The sequence below is a fragment of the Manacus vitellinus genome, unplaced genomic scaffold (assembly GCF_001715985.3).
Source record: "Manacus vitellinus isolate BGI_N305 unplaced genomic scaffold, ASM171598v3 scaffold_8_pilon, whole genome shotgun sequence".
Taxonomy (NCBI): Eukaryota; Metazoa; Chordata; class Aves; order Passeriformes; family Pipridae; genus Manacus; species Manacus vitellinus.
In genome coordinates this window covers 13639517-13661769 of record NW_021940864.1, presented here as the reverse complement: position 1 = coordinate 13661769, position 22253 = coordinate 13639517, and the positions used below count along the sequence as shown (strand labels likewise).

General features: G+C 37.4%; 1 protein-coding gene across 1 annotated transcript in view; it reads right to left on the bottom strand.

Moving 5' to 3' along the window:
- The window catches only part of CAMKMT (calmodulin-lysine N-methyltransferase), a 212813-nt gene that overhangs the window by 184197 nt on the left and 6363 nt on the right, over positions 1–22253 (bottom strand). The window contains exon 3 of the mRNA XM_029965178.1: positions 13231–13295. Coding sequence (XP_029821038.1) covers positions 13231–13295 — 65 coding nt within the window. The remainder of the gene's footprint in view (positions 1–13230; positions 13296–22253) is intronic.

Here is a 22253-nt window from a genome sequence, read left to right as displayed (position 1 = left end):
CCACATGAAGGATCCTTGGGTTTGTGATCTGAAGCCTGTGCACAAAATTATTATACCACAAATTTGTATACAGAATTACAACAAGTATTTCCATTAAAGATCAAGGTTGCCAAATAAAATACTTGATTTCAGAAATTACAAAATTAGTTAGGAATTGCTACACCCTCTGCACACCTGTCTTGCCTATTTGCCTTAGGAAGCAATATGTAAATACTTCCACATACTGTACTTCAGCAAGGACCACTCCTTCCTTTTAGTTCACACAACTAAAGGCAAGTGTTCATTTAGTAATAAAATAATCAATATTTACACTTCAGTTAAATACACAGAATCATTTCATACTTTCTGAATTTACCTTTTAATAGAGCAGGCTTCTCTAGCCTTTGGCTTGAAAGCCTTATGCAGCCTACCAGAATTCATTGCCTGCTTTTCAGTGTCTTTATCTGAAAAAGACCCAACCATTCACCCCTAACAGGATGATTCCTCCACCTCACAGTCCTTGTCAACTCTGTTTCTTACAGCATGTGGTGGTGACCTGGGGACAGACAGAATTCAGAAAGAGACTTTCTTTAGATGAAGCCCTGAGGCACAGAGAGAGGAAAAACATTCACTCCACCAAGTCTTGAGTGTCTAAAGCACCCAGAAACTCTTTTTTTTTTTTCTTGAGTGTTTGACATTTATGCTTTAGGTGCTGAAATCACAATTTTAGCTGTGATTTGCTTCTGCAGATCAGACCTTAGGTCATCATGGCTAGGCTTCGTGAACGAAGATTTGGGAAGGCTCTATCCACATTTGTTACAGAGATCAGACCTTAACCTTTCAGAAAAAAAAAACAACATACTAGGCAAGCACCACTGAGAACCTTCTGGCAGATGGAGGAAGAGATCTGCTCTCCAAGCAACAAGCAGCTGCACAAATCACGAAATTCCCATTTGCACGTGCAACTCTAAAATAATGGTGCATTTTGTAAAGCCAAGGTTAAAGCTAAAGCAAACTTCAATGGGTATTTTTAAACATCAAAAATCCCATAATCTGGAACATCAGCTCCTCCACAGGTTGTTCGCAAGATTGTAACTTTCACACCAGCTCAATTTCTTTATGATTACACAAATAAAGTAAATTAAACTACTGCAGCAGTCTACAAAGAGCAGCAGTAAAAAAGAACTACATGTATTTCGCCTGAGCAGGCATGGGAATGGATGAGAGAAAGAGCTCTAGAAACACAGTTCTGTTGCTGGCCCTGTGGGAAACATTTTCTGGTGCACTCACAATTTTTTTCCAGCCCTCTTGAAGCTGAGCTAGTATAGCTTCCTTTCCACCTTTGACTTGAGTCTCAGTCCAGTTATTCTCAGGACACGTTCATCTCATTCATTGTGATTTCATCCCAGGCTCCTCTCTGCCCAATCTGGTTTTTCTCTTGGAAAGAAACTAATCAAACATGTCTTTATTTCCAATTTTCCTTCTGGCTCAGCCACTAGTGTTTTCCTCATTCTTCTCCTCCACATGCTCTTTGTCTTACTACTCTTTCAGACCAGGCTTAGTTTTTTTCCCACTCCCTCTTGTGATCATCTTCTCTTAGCATCAGAAAGCAATATGGACCTTTTCCCCAAAAATGGGCTGTAAAGTCTTGTGGTAGGAAAAAAGAACTATTTAAAGATTAAGGACAAACAATTGCAGATATAGTTGCCACCATCCTTCAAACTGTTACACATACAGATGACATACAAATTCTACAAATTATTTTATATGTCTCTACAAATTACGGAATATGTATCTACAAAATAGGAAATACATTCACAGGAAAGCAGTATAATATATATTATATGTTAAGTGTATCCCTTAAGTATTCTTTTTTTGAATGGTACTTTTGGAATATCAAGTACCAAGTGTATTTTGTTGCCTACTTTTATGCTATGCAACATTCAAATTCCCAATTTAAAAAGAGGAGGAAGAGTAAAATTTGCTACTCATTTCTATGCCAAGTTTCAATTATCATGCTCCTTATTATTCGGCACAGAAAACATTTCAATAGTTACCAGATTCTCACCTCATTCAAATTAAAATAATTTGGGGGGATTTTTTTTAATCAATTTTAAAGGGAAGACAATGTTTCTTATTCATTTGACAAGCCTTGCTGAAGACAATGAGATGCTTTATATTACTAAGGCAAGTCAAATTTGACTTGTACTAAAAACAATTGAAAAAATATGACTAATTCAAAAGCTGACAATGCTTTCAAACATTTGGGGAAAGATGGCACATTGCAGTTCTACTTTCATCATCTTACAATAATTATGTCACCAATAAGATCCTATTTCAGGCAGGGTCAAAGTATACTATCAGGTGAAATAAATCTTTGACAGTACCTTACTGAAAAACACTCTGCTAAAAAATCCAGATTTTCTTCTTATTATATATAATGTGAATATATAGATAAACATAATTATATGTGTAATAACTATATATACTTATGTATATACACACATTAAAAAGCCCATGCCAATTAGACCGATTTACTTAAAAATCATAGGATAATATCTTATCTATCTATATCTAATATTTATAATTCTGCAATAAGAAACATTTGGCAATTACAAATCAAATCCCTATATTTAAAGGCTTTGATTTGTGAAAGGATCTTACAGGAATGCCCATGAGAACAAGGCCAGGTGCAAGGTCCTGCTTCTGGGGCAGGGCAAACCCAAGCGCAAATCCAAGCTGAGTAAAGAACTGACTGAGAGCAGCCCTGCCAAGAAGGATTTGGGGGTGCTGGTGGATGAGAGGCTGGACATGACCTGGCCATGTGCACTCACAGCCCAGAAAGCCAATCGTGGCCTGTGCTTATCAAAAGCAGCGTGGGCAGCAGGGCAAGGGAGGGGATTCTGCCCCTCTGTTCCACTGTGGGGAGAACCCACCCACCTGGAGCACTGCATCCAGCTCTGGGGTCCCTGCACAGGAAAGACATGGACCTGTTGGAGCGAGTCCAGGCAAGATGTTTAAAGGGATGGAGCATCTCTCCTGTGATAACAGGCTGAGAGAGTTGGGGTTGTTCAGCAAGAAGAAGAGAAGGCTCTGGGGACACCTTATCTAAGCTTTCCAGTACATAAAGGGGGCTGCAAGAAAGCTGGACAGGGACTTTTGATAATGGCATGTAGTGATAGGATAAGGGGGAATGATTTTAAACTGACAGAAGGCAGGTTTAGATTAGATATTAGGGAGAAATTCTTTACTGTGAGGGTGGTGAGGCACTGGAACCTGCTGCTCAGAGAAGTTGTGGATGCCCCATCCCTGGCAGTGTTCAAGGCCAGGTTGGATGGAGCTCTGAGCAACCTGGTCTATGGAAAGGTGTCCCTGCCCATGGCCAGGGAGGTTGGAACTAGATGACCTTTAAGATCCCTTCCAACCCAAACCATTCTATGATTCTATGATAATTGGACTCATCATTTCCAGGATTCTGCCTATTTCTTTTTGACAGTTCGCACTCAACTGTTACAACAAAGCTCCTTAAATGCCAAACATAGAAAATTCTCATTATTCTAAAAAAAAAAAAAAAAAAAAAATTGCAAAGAAACAATTCATATATGAAAACACAGAATTTTCATTAATTATTCTCTCATCAGCAGTTCAGTCTGATTCTAAATGAGCCTTGCAGAATTAATTGGCATAACATTCCTTTCTGTTATGCTGTCACTTACCCTAACAAACTATAAAATGTGTGCCTGTATACTTTAATATCAAATATTTACCATATCATTTTCTGAAGAGCACATAAATAAAACCCTCAAAAGAAAACACTATAATAATTATGAGGAAATACATAATTGAAATAATGACAATCACAACAAACTTAAAGCACTTAGATTATCTCTATCAATTTTTGTCTGATATTAACTACGTTATTGTGCTGTATGTGCTGTTAACAAAACTAAATATTTTAAAATCTATATCATATATGTGGATTGCTATCATAATTACTTTTGCCTGCCAAGAGAAAGCGTGAGGTATTACAGCTTCTGGAGGTTAACATGGGACACATGCAACTGGCTGCTACATTATGCAAACATTTACATTGTAAAGCATTTATCAGTTACACAAAGATTGCAATGAATGAAGTCTCTGCTAAGTAGCTGATCTTGAATATGTATTCAATACCGCTACTGTAATTTAAGTTTTTTTCAATGCTAGGTATGACAGCATGCTTTTAATTCTGGAACTGGAAGATTCAATGGAAATGGGAAGGATAAATACTTCTTTTCAACAGGTGCTTTGAAAATAAGGAAAACAATTCAACAAGAATTTCATCTGAGCAAACAATTAGAAGGCATTATTTGGACAGCTTCCAGAAGTTGTCCACCTCCCCCTTGATTCATATGATTCTAGTTTCTTAGTGGATACCTGTATGGTTTTATTTCTTTAAATTATGTTGAATTCAAAGACAGTATATTTTACTGTACATTTAAAAATTAGTATAGTGATCTCTGTTTTTAAAATGCCAAATCTAAATGACAATTTTATTCTTGTGTATTTTAATCATTTTGTGGATTCTTCTGCCTTTTTTAATAGCTATACAACTTTAAAAGGCAGCTTAAAACCATTGGAGACCATTGCCTTTTGCTACTACTACCATTTAAATATAATTACTTTTAAGTCAAGGCTTACAAAGCTGTTTATATTTTAATGTTCAACTTTCATGGTAAGGAAAAAGTCTGCTTCCTCGTGAGAAAAGTTACAAAATTCCTCAGGAGTCAGCCTACATATAACAAAGGATAATTTAATTGCTGCATGCATTTGTTTTTAAACATCATAAGTCCTTTAAGTTGGTGGCTATATGTCAGAATTTCTTTGGAAAAAACAGTAAAAACTGTGTTTTACAAAATTTGAATGCAGCTCAAGAAAGTGACAAATATCTTACCACCAAAAAAAACGAAAAAAAAGAAATTGAACACGAGCTTCAGTTTACTAAACTAAAAAGAGATGCACAAACACAGTCCTTGTTATTAATCCACCACTACCACCCTGATAAGAGATATTTTATATAAATAGTTGACTTCTGGTTTCAACACTTTCTCACAGATGTATGTTTGAAAGCAATGTCTACTAATCTCAATGGGTAAAGAGAGAAACGTTGCAGTACATAAATACTGACAACTCACTGCTGATTACCAAATAACTGCACGAGTCCAATCAAAACCAATCAAAACCCAGGCACGTAAAAATGTTTCCTGAGACAATCTAAGATTAAAACATCTTCCTCTGCTACTTTAACCTAGGAAATAATCCTAGAATGGACCCAGATTCACCTGCCAGTAAGCAAGCCTCTCCCACAGGAGATGTGCAGCCGCACATGCCTTCCTCACAGCGAATTTATATTCGTTACTTTTCAACAGAAAACATAATGCATGATTTTAAAAGCAGATTATGGTTGTGGACAAAATTATCATATTAATTCTTAGCAGTAACAAAACCTCCTCTGTTTATCTGGCTAAGCTCATTTTTACCAGAGTCTTTAACCACACACACAAAAAAAGGAAATATCTTCTACTTTGGGAATGTCCAATTAAATAATAAATGTATCTATAAATTGCCTCAAATTGCCATAATTTAAAAATGAGAACCAAAATACAGCAAAAGTAAGGACCCTGTATACAAGCTGATTTCTCCTATTAAGTTTTATTATGAAGATATTCCAGCATTTTTAGCCTGACAGAATTTATACTAAGGTGCTGATTCATAATATGGCTTAAGATTGCACAGTGTTTTAGCTGTGTGAATAGGTAAATTTTATGGAACTAGGTATGAGTTTACGGTGAGGCACGCTGCTGTTTTCAAATTTTAAATTCACAGTTACTGGTAGTAGGGTTTTTTTCTGACATACTGTCATGAGGTATTACCCAATACATTTAGTAATATTGTTTCTTGCCCTGTCCAAAAGGAGCTGCAGTGAGAGAACACACAAAAGCTCTGAGCCCATTCCCTTTGCTAACTCAGGTGTGCTGGCCTCCCCTACTTTCATGAAACTACCTTGTGAGTGTTATAACCATTAGACTCATGTCTGAAACCACAGAAATTCTACACAAAATCTGCAGCTGCCACACGGGAGGTTAAACAACCAAACAAAAAAGTTATACCTTCCATACTTTTTGACAGACACAGTTGAAGCACCTAAATAAAGGAAAGGATTTAAGACTGTGAATGCACCAGGTTAGGAACTGAAACTCCAAAGAGAGAGAGAGTTAATGACACACAGGTCTCACAGTGCCAGCTGTGGTGAATTCCAGGCCATGCCATTGTGTGTGTAGAAACACCTCCTTACCTGAAGGAGGATAGATTTTTACTGTCAAAGCATCTAAAGTTCAGTTCAGCAGTGCCCAAGTCTCTTTTCTGACACAGCTCTAAGTCCTTCAATTTTGATAACCCAAGTGGGTGGCATTTAAAATGAGAAGGCACTCCTGAAAATATAACACTACCCAATTTAACAAAGATCTTACAATAAACATACACATGGGAGAGGTTAGAAGTCAGGTCTGCTAGTGGCCCTCTACATACCACCACTGTAAGATGTTTTGGTTCTGCCTCCCATTTCTAACCCATGAACATCTGTGTAACAAAAAACAGATTTATGAGACTTCCTACCTCTAAAAGGGATCTAATATTTTTTTCACAGACGAGATATGGTATGGATTAGCCAATACTCAAAGTAGTAGTTTTGTTTGAATAGAGTTGTGTGAATTAGTCCTGAATAAAATTGAGCCTTTCACCCTGACATTTTTGAAAGAAGACACGAGTTCACCCATTTAAATATGATTTTTCAAAATGAAATACAGAGCAACTTTTAAAAAGTTCTCTAAAAAAAACTTGAAAAAACAACCTGTAAGTTATGCATGACATTTCAGTTGCATTTGTGTGGAGAAAATAAAGAACAAGGACTGTCCTTGCTACCTCCACACTACAGCCCCAGATGAGACTATAACAGAATACAGAGAAATGCCCCATCTGATGTGCCAGTCAGATTCCATCAGCAACTTTGTGTGGTATCAAACAGAAGGCAGCTACTCAAGGATGCACTCCAAGCATGGTATTTCTCGAGCAGGTTTTGCACTTCATGCCTGTTCTTTTGTGAAAAGCAGCACTGAAAGCGTGGCTAGAACATGGCAAGTAAAAGGAATTGAGGGAACAGAAAGAACAATTGCAAAGAACCCTGCAAGTTCCACCCAAATGGCAACAATCTACTGCACATCAAACTCATTTTAAACTATTTATTTCAATTATTCTCAAATTTGAAATATTTTTAGAGAAAACTCTACAGTGCATTAAAAGACTAAGCTTAATTAATAACACAGCACACCTTATAGGGATGCTTGCCATTGTTATCCTGCCCTATCTCAATTAAAAAGGTGATTAAGATAAGCTATCTAATGTAAAAGTAAAACCCATGAAATCAATTACAATAATTCATACTCTTCTCCTTCTACCAATCTAATTTAAGGTGTTATACCATATCTTCAAAATTATAACTAATTTAAATCAAAAGATCCAACTTCAGAATACCCTGAATAGTTTCAAAAATACTTCAGGTCAACACTAATGCATGAAATCAGACTACCACAAGTAGTACACTTAGAAACCTATTTCTGCCAACTGATTAAGACAACAGATCTGGATTTCTTCACTTCCCACTATTCTGAGGTGGTGCCATGACTGAAAGTATAGGCACAAAGATAATGTTTGGAATATGTAGAAGGAAAAACATTGTCTAGAGGAAACAGATTCCTGATCAGAGTTATGATTCCTCTTTTCAGAACAGAAGATTTAGTGGGGAAAAGCCAAATAATTTCAGTACTTAAAACAGACAAATCACCGATGTTTCATCAGAGACCAGTTTCATAGGAACAAGAAGAGTATTTTAAAAGGTGCCTGCTTCTCCCCAAATACTTATTTTCTGCTCTATTCCATATGCTTTATGTTGGTCATGTCAATGTGACTACTTGGGATGATGCCACAAACTGAATCAGTGGAGTGAATCAGAGGGGGGAGGGGAGGGAGGAAACAGCTGTTTTTTCTTAACCCTGATTACGAAATGTTTTATTTAAAAGGAAGCTGCAGAGTGAATAGTAAATTGTAGGCGTCATAAATACAATATTTCTCATTCAAAACAGCATGTATCATTGCTATTTAGACACTCTTCCAGTCAATTTATTTTCTGTTGAAGGTTTTCAAGAGTGTCTGAGGTTCTGACCTGGTAAACAATTTCAAACTGCCACACCTATGGAATGAGAGGAGGCTCAGAAGACAATGAGAGGCAGTTTCTTCAGGTGAGAATACCCGCTGAGTCACGGAGAGAGAGAAGCATATTCAAGTCAATGTGCCTTTCACCACTGAAAATAAGATGTTTACTCAAAAAAAAGGGGGAAACTTCCACAGCAGCACCTGAAAAACACAATCTGTTCCCTTGTTGATTCTAGGTAACATTACATGAAATACAGGAGCACCTCTGCTGCCACAAAGGAGGCCATGCTATGATTTTCCCCAGGTAACTTTATGGCATCTGTCCCTCCAGGCATAATAATTCAGTAGCTGACATGATCTCTCCATAGAGGAGCTCACCTACCTATGAGTCATGCAATGAGAGATCTGAAGAAACAAGTAGCCCTCTAAACACATCCTCATATACTACTACCAAGAAAAAAGACACCCCTCTCATTCTAGTTATTTGAGAGCAAGGAAGAAAGAAGAAAAGGTTCTTTGTTTTAGAATAGATTTTAAAATATTTTTCTTAAGTAAATTAAGAAAAAAAAAATGACATGATTACAAGTTTCAAGTAAGCATAATTTTAAAATTAATACAGTCTGCAAAGAAGTGCAAACTAAAAGGAGAAATTTTTTTCTTTTCTTTTTTTTTTCCCTTGATACCTGTTTCCAAAAAACGTGATATGGGTCTAAAATTTAAGAAAACTTTTTCCCTCTTGTTATTTCCATGAAAAGGGAAAAAACCATTTTCCAGTTTCACTAGCTTATTTACTTGAGGCAGAACATATTAAAATTTAAAAAAAAATTCCAATATAAAATTTGTTGCAGAGACTGGAACTTCTAAATGCAAAATTAGCACAAACAAACCTAGTTCTAAAGATGTTGAGTAGGTGTTTTGTAACAGTAACTATATCCAGGAAACTGAGCAACATTTTCCACCAATAAAACTCAAAAAATAAATAAAAAAAATCAAGAAAAAAGTGAATACGTAATTCTATTTAAAGCTATACTATTTACAACTACCTCAAAAAGAAAGCTTAAGTGTTTGCAGGATTTACTTGCCTACAGGAACAACAATTTTGGAGTATATGCCTGGGTAGCTCTGTAACTGTAGCACCCTCTGCTGCTCTTTTAGTTCTAAAACATATAACTGTGCACCCAACCAAGTAGAAAATAAAATGAATACGTGTTGAACATGTTGTTTCTTGAAAATGGTTATATTATTAACTAATTCTATGTGCAGTTTACAAGAAAATGTTTTGTTATTACATATAGCATATTTGCAATTTTATACTACTTGAGCATTCTGGACTATCTTGTTTCTGTGTCAACATCAGGTAGATACTAAATGAAAATCCCAAAACATGCTGTATTTCATTTCTTGAAATTCTCCTTTACATACTCTGTAGCTTGCATAGGCTGGTGGCAATTAGTAAAGAGGTTTATATTTTGGACCTTGATCATTTCACTTAATTTAAATGTATACATAATTTAAAATTATTACTTCAGGGACACAGTCATACAAGCACTTCAGTCATAACTGCTTTCTCCCACTTGGAAAGGCAACGGAAGGTGATAATCTCAAAAGCTCATCCTTGTAGACTTTTCCTTAATTTTTATACAGTTTCTTCTGCAAGAATGAATGTGGCATGTGGCTTCAGGGGCCAACTCATGCTGTCCCACAATGCCACCACTGAACCTTTGGCCTGGGATGCATCATTTCTTTTAAAGGACTATCATAGGACTAGAGATGGTGTCAGGATGTACCATCTTTTCAACAGATGGCATATTGTTGTCTAAAATGAACAGACTGATCCTTTCCTTCATTCCAGTCCTCTTTTCCCTGCCTCCTGTTTTTGCATAGAATTAAAGCTGAATGAAGTGCATTTAGCATTGCATCCTGTCTGTGTGGAGAATTCATTCAGAGTTTTCATGTGGAAACCACTCTCTCACAAACAAGAGAGGAACAGGAGAAGAATGAAATTTCACATTTTTCTGGGAGAGTGAAAGCTAATTGCAATTTATAGTGTGAGTTTTCATTTACAGTAGCAATCCTACAGTGAAAATGCAAAATCTTTTTGAAAAGGACAGAATACAAGTGTACATACCAAGTTTGAACGAGACATTGTACAGAGGCAATTTTCAGAGTTAACACTTGGGACCCTGCAATACACCATTTAGAGCTACTGCAGCTGTCTCCACTTTTGTCCTGAAGTCTTACTGGTATAAGGCAGTGCCTTTGGAAGAGTCATGAGTATTCCTCAAAAGCTGCTTATTGATATTTTATATAATGCTGCCAGCTAGTGGCACATCTTGTACTGAGTTGATACCTACTGGTAGTATAGGAAAAGTGGTATTAACTAGAGTCTGCTCTACCACTTTTCTTTTGATGGTGTATGGTGATGTGGCTGTTAAAGACAATAAGAAGAGAGATCAAAATGTGAAACAGAAAGAGCACAGAAATGCTCCATGAAAGAGCTTGTTTTAACAGAAAATACTTACTAGAAGAAACAAAAAAACTTCCCCTAAAACCACACAAGCCTTGTTGTTTGAAGCAAATTATTATGTTTTAAAAGGATGTAATATGCAATGTGTTTCAGTTTTTACAACATCTAATCTGTTTAATACACAATTATTTCATGATCTAATATTCACTAGCAAAACATTAATCTTGCTAATAAATTTGCTGTATCGCAGCCAAAACAAACACACAGAAAACTAAAATATTTACCTCTTTTCTGACAACTCAGTCCAAATAGTTTAAGTGAAGTTTAGTGCACAGTACATAAATTCTGGCTGTGCAGTGTCCCAAAAGAACACTGAAGTCTGTAATTTTTCAAGGTGTCCCCTCACAGAGCACACTGCGGTGACAGTATGTTCAATACTGGCTAACTCTGTTAGTATTAGGTATTAGAAGAAACAATCTGATACTGCTAAAGACTATTTTAGAAATATTTGGGGTTTTTTTAGAGTAGGTTATGATTTGATAATACAAAGTTCTTATAGAACACTACGGCAGTTGTAAAAAATAGTTAACCCAATTTTAGAAATAAAACAGTAGTTACCTTAGCAAGTCAAAGGAGGTGACCCCTCCATCATTTCCACGGTGGGTTAACACAAAGAGAGTCAGAAAATACACAGGAAAAGGTCGAAGAAAGAGACAATTCAAATCAAGTGACAATGAGAGTGCACAGAAATTCAGCCAGGTATGAGCCAAATAGAGCAGCTCAGTAAACACATGGCTGGGGGAACTTTACTATGATGGTGTGACAGACACATAGTTACTCTGGCTCGGACACAGAATATTTATTCCATACAGGTGGTAGCAAAAAAGTATGATTATTACACTCCAAGCTAATACCGCATGCTGCCAGAAGATAACAGTTATACCATTACCCTTACAGAGTGTAATCTAGAGTGCATAGTAAAATAGGCATAAATCACCAATATGTAGATCAATACAGATAGACACTTACAGACAAAGACATTTAAAAATGTGGAGCACGAATCTGGAAATGACTTAGCAAACATTGTATATAATGGCACAGCATGAACCCTCAAAGAAATACTGAATACAGAAGGACAAATGTGAATCTTTGTATATACAGATAAACAGTAAGAAGAACTACAAATGTCACATTACTCCTGTGTTAGCACCAGTTGTGTGCCTATTAGAGTGTAAGTCTTGTTCTACCACCTGCGATCAATACGAAAGTAGCTGAAATACTGGAAAAAGTTAACAGAAGAGCTGACAACACACCTATCAATAGGAAAGCATATGAAAACTTTAGTGGAGTAAATTATTTGTGTTAACAGGGAAATTTGTGTAGATTGAGCACAATTTAAGCACTCACACAAAAAACAAAGATTGAGAGATCATGTTAACATGTTTCACAGAGTAAGGTACACTGTGTGAAGCACTTCTAAACACACACACAAAACATTTTCTCTGCCGTTCAAAATAAATACTCAAGTCGTTATCTAATGAACTAATATAACAATATTTTTTCTGGATCCAAAGCCCTATTTAAGTTTTTTTCCTAATTATTTCACTTTACCAACCTTATTGGTATATTTGAAAACAAGAAAACCAATCAGAAAGATAAGGCAGAATAATCAAATAAGAATGATATGTATATAATTATATAACAGTAATTACTCATCACATCAAAAGTATTTCAATATTATTGCTCGGCTTAGTTTCCACAGTCTAACACAATTCTATAATTCAAGTCCATTAGTAGCATAGATAATTTTATTAATAAGTATACTGACGCAGAGCCATACTGGGTCAGACATTGATGGCCCACTTACAGCTCATCTTGTCTCAGGTTAATGCAGCCAGTAACTGATGCTTAGACAACAGTGAAAGATCAGGACAAACATATCATCCTACTGCCCCATTAATTCTCCTAAGACCCAGCACTTCCTAAGCCATAAGTGATGTCTTTATATTTAACAGCCACAGTGAATTTTTCTTGCACAATTTTTTTCCCCTTTTGCTTTTTTGAATTCATGTTTTAGGAACCAAAACATTCTGTGGGGAGCAATTTCACAACTTGACTGTGTGTTTTCTTTTGTGTTTCTGTGATTTGAGTTTATCCACTCTAAGCTGGAAGTGCCGTTGTTTGCTTCCCATGTTCTCACACTGTTGTTCCCCACACAGCTACTGCTGGCCAAAGGCCAACACAAATCAGTGGGTTAAACTAGTTTTTTTGTCCAACCCAGTTCAGCTGCTCTAATGTTCCCACCACAGTCACAGAACCAAAAATAACCTGCACTGGGACGACTTGAGGGTGCACCCACACAAACAACTGTGCTACGTAAACCTGTAACATGTAAAATGTTATGGTACCTCTGACCACAGTAATGGAGTTTCTCAGCTAAACAAAATGGTTATTGAAGGCTCATACAGAAATATTTTACATTGATGCATTTAGACCTCTATCAACATAATACTGTCTTTAAATAAACAGTGACTTACAGACATTCCCCGTGTTGTCAAAACTTGTAAGAACATCTTTAACATTTAAGAGACCATTGTGAAATCTGGAAGAAAACATAAAAGAAAACATAAATTGTGATTTTACCAACATGTAAACAATTAAAAAAAAAAACCCATCTTGTCTCTTCATTCCCTTCTCACCAACTCGTTCACAGTGAACTAGCAAACAGGTACTACTGTAGCCACCAGGGGGAAAACAAGGGGACAAACATTAGTTTTCAAAGTCCTATCACTGAAAATCCATGAATCAGGAATGTGTTTCTCAGAAACTAATACCAAGAGGAAAACATTTCCAAGGAGCATCAAATTTTATTTAGTTCTAGAAGTCACATATAGAAAACAAAGAATTTTGGTAAAGCTTTATCAGCAGCTTTATTTCCTTGAAGAGGAAAACCAAAAGACTATTTCTAAGCAGCAGCTGTACACACATTCCTATTTTCTCCCACAAAAGCAAGAACACTTAATTAAATTAATGTGAACAATTAAATTGATTAATGTGTTCAGTGAACTGCATTTTCTTTGGTTTTATATTTGCATAACCCAAGTGAAATAAACATTCAAAACTGGGGATAATAAATTCATTAACTAAATTTCGCACATCAACTGCAAATTTTAGAATACAGCGAGAAAAGCACTGACAGCAGCAGAAAGAATATACACAAAATGTAAATAAAAATTTACATGTTATACATATCAGGCCAGCTGAATTTGCACATACACACACAAAGCATCTAAATTTCTTTCACCTGTTCGAAGATAATCTAGGCCCAAAATGAAAAAAATATTAAAATCTTATGCTTCACAACATCAGATCACACAGTTGTTTCACAAATGCATTAAAAAAATCTAAAAAGAATTCAGCAAGGCAGTAAAATAGATAGTAAAAACACTGGTTTTAACAGTGTTTCAAATATAGCTTCTAAGGCTGTTTAGGAGCATCCTAATTGGATTAAAAAAATTAATAAATCAAACAATTCTAGCACCTACAAAATTAGTTCTCATTCTCTCTGCTTTTTTTTTCCTGAAGGAAAAATGTTGTAAGAATGAAAAAAAAAAATCGACCTTTATGCAAATAAGACATTGCATATTTATTATTTAAAAATCCACTATTTATAGCTTCTGATAAGCATAAGCATTAAATAAACATGAACACAAATTTTGAGAAGCGAAGCACCAAACAGCAACCAGACTAATTCTTAAAAAAATGTAAATCAAACAGAAATCAAGTTAACAAACTGAAATGAGCTCATAAACAAGGGCAACAAAATATATGAAAGATGTTACAAAAGATTCAACTGGATATTAATGCTATTCTCCCAGCTACATAAAAACAAGTCAAAAATACATTCCTTATGTACAGTGGAAGCTTACAAGAATTCTGATGGGTCATGTGGATTTTAAATGCACTTTTTCTTCCTCTTTTTTGCAAGTTTGTTTTCAATCAAATTGGACAACTGATGCACCGTGGCTAGTTCAAGGGAAGTGACAAGAAAGCAGACAGGATCTGTAGTTCTACCAACCACAGAGCTGCCCTTTAAATTCTCCCCTGCTGAATCCTAAGCATCCTACAAACTCTGTAACTGTGCATATGTCTGAGGCAGTTAGGGTCTCTCAGACAGCTGTGAATGTCTCATCTCTAAATGAATGTAAGATGGGGGAGGGACATGCTGACAAAGTAAAGAAATATTTTAATCTTTGTTGGCATGCAGACTAGTCTTGAGATAGCATGCTTTGGTTTTGGCTTTTTCCCCCTCAATTTCTTTATGTACAGAGTTCATATATAAAAGAGATTTATCATGTAGTTCTCCAAGTGAAGCAAATAGAGGTAAAGACAAAAAATTTAGTAATCTAGTATCAGTAGTTTAACAGAATGCTATGAGTAATTAAAAGAGAAGTGAGTGAAGTGTCCTGGTCTAGAAAAGAATACAATTTGTATGCTTCAGGGTCAAAAGGCAGATAAACACAGAAAACCATAGTTTGTGGGGTCCAAGTACAAACACAACACACTCCAACCTTTGCTCTGTTGGTCTCTAGGGGCACTTTGCACTGACACCCTTCTCTGGCTCCCTGCAATATTCAAAGTCTCTTTCTCTGACTCTGTCCCAGCAACCTCCTTCTTGCTTTCACAAATATAATTCATGGCAATCACAGAAGTGAGACAATCTAATGACAAGAAGCATCCAGATTTGCTATGGGGGACATCCTCTTCTCCTCAGTCTTCCAAAAGCCCACTCCACAGTCATTATGAAATGGGACAAGGTTTGAATTCAACAGCTATGTCCTTTAGTCTGGTCATCTTACGAAACCTGCACTGAACAAAAGAAGGGAGCAAGCACGATCTAGAATGAGAGGAGTAGCCACTATCTCAACAGTGATTGGATAGCAAATCTGCCCTCATTTACTCCAAAGCTCACATCTCAGGTCCGAACCATATTATCTTTATGGACTATGTTAAAACTACTCCACATTAGTAACAGCTAATCTTCTGGAGTCAATTAGCATGATAGGAAAATACCTCTTTGTATTGGGACCTTGTATTGGCTGAGATGGAATTCACTTCCCCATAGTAGCCCTCACAGTGCTGTGCTTTGCATTGGTAGTTGGAAAGGTGTTGATAACACACCAGCGTTTTGGCTACTGCTGAGCACAGCATCAGCACTGTAATATTCCTTTCCCAGTTGAGGACAAGATTCTCAGAGGGGACAAAACCAGGCCAGCTGACCCAAACTAACCAAAGGGATATTCTGTACCATCAGCTCAGATATAAAAGATAAGGAAAGGAGCAGGAAGAGGGGGCACTTGTTATTTACATCTGCCCTGCTTCCCAGGAAGTACCTGGACATCGCTTACTAATGGGAAGTAGAGAATAAACCTTGTTATTCTCCTCTTCACTTCATGCAAACTTTCTCTTTTGCTTTAGTAAACTGCCCTATCTCAACCTACGAATCATTTTCTATCTTATTGTCTCTCCTTCTGGGAAGGGGAATGATAGAGCGGCTTGGTGGGCACCTGGTGTCCAGCCAAGGTCAACCCACCACACTCTTCCTGCTGATAAAGCTTTAGCCTATTCCAGGCTAAAGAAGAGGCATATAAATCCATCGGTAACCACTTAACAGTTATGGAACCCAAGCAGTGAGGAATTGATCATAAGCTCTCTTGCAAACAAGCTTTAGGACTGCGGGAAGAAACATGCCAGCAGCTGATCTACTTGTGAAAGGAAGAGCTCACGGAAACACACTTCCAAACAGCAATAGCCACATGTTTCTCCATTCGGAGGGCTGTATTTGTAAAGCCTCCAAACTCTGCACCAGCTATTCCCCAACTCTCTTCCATCACAGATCTTACTCGCAGACTAAAAGTTACTTGCACCTGCAGATACAGGTATTCTCTAACTCCAAATTCTGCCGTAAGTACCATGCTACTCAGTCCTGCACCTATAAACCACAGCTTCTAGTCTGGAATCCACTGCTCTGAACACCTTCTCAGCAGCTCTGTAACAGCTGCTGCTTCGCTGTCCCATCCCATCAGCTGCTCCTCCATTACCAAGCCCAGAGAAAACTGCTGGAATATGACACATCTCATTTCTGTGGCTGCCTGTCATAATCACAGCTTTCCACAGTACCACTAACAAACTGCCCACAGAGAGTCTGTAAGTGTCATGTGCACTGAATTATGGAAGTCAAGGAAAGGAACCACAGAAGCTTGTGGATAAACCCCAACCCCAAATTCCCATAAATTTCCATAGGCATTTCAAAATACAAAAGAACATTAGTATTCAGTGCTTTGGAATATGTGATGGATGTTGTACAGTTCAAAGAAGTTCAAAGCTGTGATTGCTGAGATCAACAAAGTACTTCAAACAAGCACAGGTAAGCATCAGGGAGAAAGTGAACTTCAGGACAGCATGGTTAATCTGATTCACAGTGTTCTTATAAATCTTCAAGGTACAATAGGCAAAAATTTCTATGGCTGAGGTAGTGAGTTATAGAAGACAAATCTAGGAAAGAGAAACTCAATCAACTCGTGTTTCTCCTGCTTCGAAACAAAGCAAAATTCCTTACTCTGAACTACACATAAATCCACTTTGGATGTATAAATAAAGTCAGAGAAAGATAGAGTGTGTTCAGTCTTTGAAATATATTAATGCTCCTTTCTCTCCAATTCAGGCAACACAAGTGGCAGACTTTTACATGTATTTAAAAATTGCCATAGACAGTAAAATAAAAAGAGCCTTCAATAGCTCCCTATTAAGGTATGCTTTTCATCAACCATAATGAAACAAAACTAAGTTTCTTCTCTTCTTTTATATTATTCTTAACTGTGTAAGGACAAATGATACAAGTAAATACATGCCTATACAAAACTTTAAAAATCTACAAAGACTAAGACAGAATCCATTTCCACATAATATGGGAAAAAAAAACCCAGAACAAAACCACAGCATACCACCATACACTATTATCCTAGATACAAACTAAAAGTACAATATTGGTGAAAAATGAAAGACAGAATAATGGTAAAAATGTTACTATTAAGGGTCCTTTACAAAAAGCCTTGGTGAGTATCACCATTAAATGTCACAGTGGCCCACTAAGAACTTTAAATTTATCTACAAAGTTTGCCAGCTGAGCAGATGCTTTTCCTGGGCCAGAGCACAGCAGAACAAGTCAATTCCTCTTTCAATCCAGTTCTAGACTGCAGCTTAATACAGTAAGAAACCAAATCAATGCATCTTTGACTACAAATTCTTGTTACAAATACACATGTCTTGGGCAATATGATGGAACAGTCATAGCTTGATAGTGAATGAAAGAAATATGTTGCCAAATCACTTTCTATCTCTTTCCTAAATTTCCAACTCCTGTGGCCAAGCCTTTGTGCTGCTAAACCCATACATTGTCTCTTAGCATGCAATAAATGGAAGAGAGCAATTTTATCACATCCACATAAATTGTCCATAAGAAACAGGCAATATTCCTTGAAATCTGCTTCCCTTATTTTAGGTCTATTCCTAAAATAGCCATTAGAACTTCAAAATGTTTTTAGCAGAAATATCCAAGAGGAACAGCCAATGGAACTCAGTCCAAAACCATCTTCTAACATACTACTTGCCACAGACAAATAATGTGCCCCTTATTTCTAAACCAAAGGTCTAGAATCATCTAATAATGTCTTTCATATTTTTATCTAAAGGTTCATTCATATTCAGAATAAAGGCATGACATCTTGCAAAGTACACTTAGCACTCTTTACAAAGATTTAACCCTTCCTGTAAGCTGCTGATATTGTTCTTTTCAGTTCTGCACTTTAGTATTGGAAACAGCAAATGACTGATCAATGGAAAATATTTTAACACAGAAACAACTTATTTCTTCTCTATTTTCTTAAAATGAGCCTACAATTTAAAAGCAAATCCATATCCTGAAATAGAAAATTTGAAGATATTGATTGCTCCTTTTTTAACTCTAATAAAAGAATAATTTTCCTGTCTAAAAAGCAGGCGCCATCTCCACAGGGAGACACTGCATCTTTATAATCTATAATCACTTCAGTGCTAAAACTATTCATAACAAATTTAAATTTAAAAGCACATTCCTGACTAAGAATAGAAAGATTTAGAAATGTAATATTAAATAAATATTTTTAAATAGCCCTACTTAATATATCTTCCTTTCCCTAAGGAAACACATATTCAACACATGTATAATTTTTTAACAGTAAAGTGAAATACCGCCAAAGTTAAATAGGACTTGAAAAAAGCTAACAAATACACATGAAGGTTGTATGAATAAAAACATATTTTGATGGAGAACAGATCCAGAAGGTCACATAACCCAGTGCCAGCAGTAGATGCCCAGAGCCTGGATAAGGATCAGAGATCAGGAGGAGAGCACCTGAAGAGAGTACAAAGAATTCCAGCCACTCCAGCCAGTAAATCAACTTCACCAGTGGCCCAACTTAAATGCCTCTATGCAAGAGGCGTGGGAAGTAAACCAGATTGAAGATGTGTGTGTGTCTGCAGGGCTGTGATCTTACTGGCACCGCAGAGATGTGGTGGGATAGCTTCTAGGAGTGGAGTGTTGCAATGGAAAGATACAGGCTCTAGAGGAAGGGCAGATGGAGAAGATGAGGAGGCAGTGATGCCATCTATGTCAAGTTGGAGTCCATGGAGCTCCACCTGAGGATGGATGAGGAGCCATCCTCATCCTCCGAGAGCTTATGGTCAGGATTAAAGGGAGGGCAGAGATGGGTGGCATTATACTGGGGTCTGCTACAGTCTGCCAGGCCAGGAAGACCAAGTAGATGAAGCCCTCTACAGACAGACAGGAGCAGCCTCTCATTCACAAGCCCTGGTCCTCATGGGGAATTTCAACCACCTCCATATCTGTTGAAGGGACAACAGAGAGGGCATAAAAAATCCAAGATGTTCCTGAAATGCTTCCTTCTCCAAGAGGAGCCAGCAAGAGAGGTGTTATGCTGGACTTTATTCTCTCCAACAGGGAGGGGCTAGTGGGGAATGTGAATCTCAAGGGAAGCCTTGGTGGCTGTGGTGAAGTTTGAGATCCTTTGGGCAGCAAGAAAGGTGCACAACAAGGTGGACTTCGGGAGAGCAGACTATCTGGCACTGGGACCAGTGCTGTTTATCATCTGTGATGGTGACATGAACAGTGGGGTCGAGTGCATCCTAAGCAAGTTTCCCAATGACACCAAGCTGTGTGGTGCCATTGACACACTGGAGGGAAGGGATTCCATTCAGTGGATCCTTGACAGGCTTGAGAAGTGGTCCCATGCAAACCTCATGAAGTTCAACAAGGCCAAGTACAAGGTCCTGCACCTGGGCCAGAGCAATCCCAAGCACAAATACAAGTTGGGCAGAAAATGGACTGAGAGCAGCCCTGAGGAGAAGGGTGTTGGTTGACGAGAAGCTCAGCCCAGCTGTGTGCCCTTGCAGCCCAGTGAGCCAGTACAGTATCCAGGGTTACATCAAAAGCAGCATGACCATCAAGTTGAGGGAGGTGATTCTGCCCCTCTACTTGGCTCTTGTGTGACCCATCCAGCTCTGGGGTCATCAGCATAGTAAAGACATGGACCTGTTGAAGTGAGTCCAGAGGAGGGCCAGTGAGGTGATCAGAGGCTGAAGTACCTCTCCAATGAAGACAGGCTGACAGGGTTGGCATTGTCCAACATGGAGAAGACAAGGCTCCAGGGAGACCTTATAGCAACATTTCAGTACTTAAACAGGTTACTTTTGACAAGGGCATGTGTGATTGGAGAAGGAGGGATGGCCTTAAGCTGAAAGAGAGGAGGTTTATATTAGATATCGGGAAGAAATTCTTTACTGTGAGGGTGGTGAGGCAGTGGAACAGGTTGCCCAGAGAAGTTGTGGATGCCCCATCCTTGGAAGTGTTCAAGGTCAGGTTGGACAGGGCTCTGAGTAACCTCATCCATTGGAAGGTGACCCTGCCCATGGCAGGGGGCTGTAACTAGATGATCTCTAAAGTCCCTTCCAACACAAATAATTCTATGATTCTGTGATGACATCTGTAATGAAAATACCTTTTTCCACATTAAACTCAGAAGAAATTTCACTGAAAATGAGGTCTATATTTTCACCTGCAGACTAGATTACTTCAGTTTACTCTATCCAACTCTGAATGTGAAACCTGCAAAAAGATACCAGCTTGGACTGAACACATCTACATTCTCCATGCTAGACTAATATAAACATTCAACCTGATTCCGAGGCTGACTTCCTGACAATTCAGGGATTTATTTTTTAACTAACATTAATTGCAAACAACACTAGAGAGCAATTTCATGTACATAGCCACTCAATTCACAACAAGACAAAGACTTAGTGTGTAGGAATATCAGATACTGTACAAATCCAAATGAGGAAAGATTAATTCAATGAGATTCTGGATTATAACACAAGAAATTAAATTTTGAAACACCTTTCACTGCTAACAAAACCCCACACTCATCAGACACTCCTTCTGATATCCCAGAGCTACTGTGAAGCTCCTTAGTACCTATATGAACTTCAGGAGACCACTTTCCAACATGTATTATGGGTCTACATTTCATTAAGCACACTAAAGATCATTGTTAAACTAAAAGAGTTACAGGAATTTCTAAAATGAGTCAATGATACCGTCATTTCAAGGATCTAGTCAAAATGGTATACAAATTCTACTTAAATTTTTGAAGCAAAAATTGCCTTATATTGGTGCTTCTGACTTCCTGCTTTGGAAGATTTGTTTTTAAGAATGGTCCAAAACATAAACTAGTGACAGAAAAACATGGTATGATCCCAAATGCGGATCCAATCTGAATTTGGTTAGAAAAACAGCAGCTTGCTAAAACAACAAAGTTCAGAAAAGCATGCACATGACTGGTAGTTCCTCTCAGAGCTTCTATTTGCCTGACAAAGTGGTCTCAAGTCCCTCTGGAGCAGTAATTCCAGCTAGGTCATAGCATATCTGAATATACAATTTGATCAGTTTTGATAGCCCTTGAACTGATATAGCTTGACCTTTATACTCTTTGCCAAAAGCCACTACCAACCTTATGAACTTTCCTAAGTATTTAGTCTTGTCAGGATATTATCTGACAACCCTTTTAACATCCAACATATGCAATGAGCTCTCCCAAGAAGATGCTAATGCATAAGGAAAACATATGTAGATGAAAATTCGAAAGCACTTTTGTCAAGATTTTAGAGGGGCCATAGTAATATTTTTTTTCCTCACAAAAAGATATATAAAGGCTCTCCTATTCAAGCATGCTGTTCTGGATTTACCTGACTGAAGTTATTGTTAATAATGTGCTCTTGTTAAAATTGTTTCTACTGTTTAATATTATTATAAATAATATTTTGTTAACGGAAGGAAGAAAATTAGGGGAAAACTGTCAGATATTCAGAGAACCCTTAAGCTTCCAAGACATGATCGGTTCTCAAAGATCCAAGAACACTTACTCCAAGACTTCTTATCTTCTAG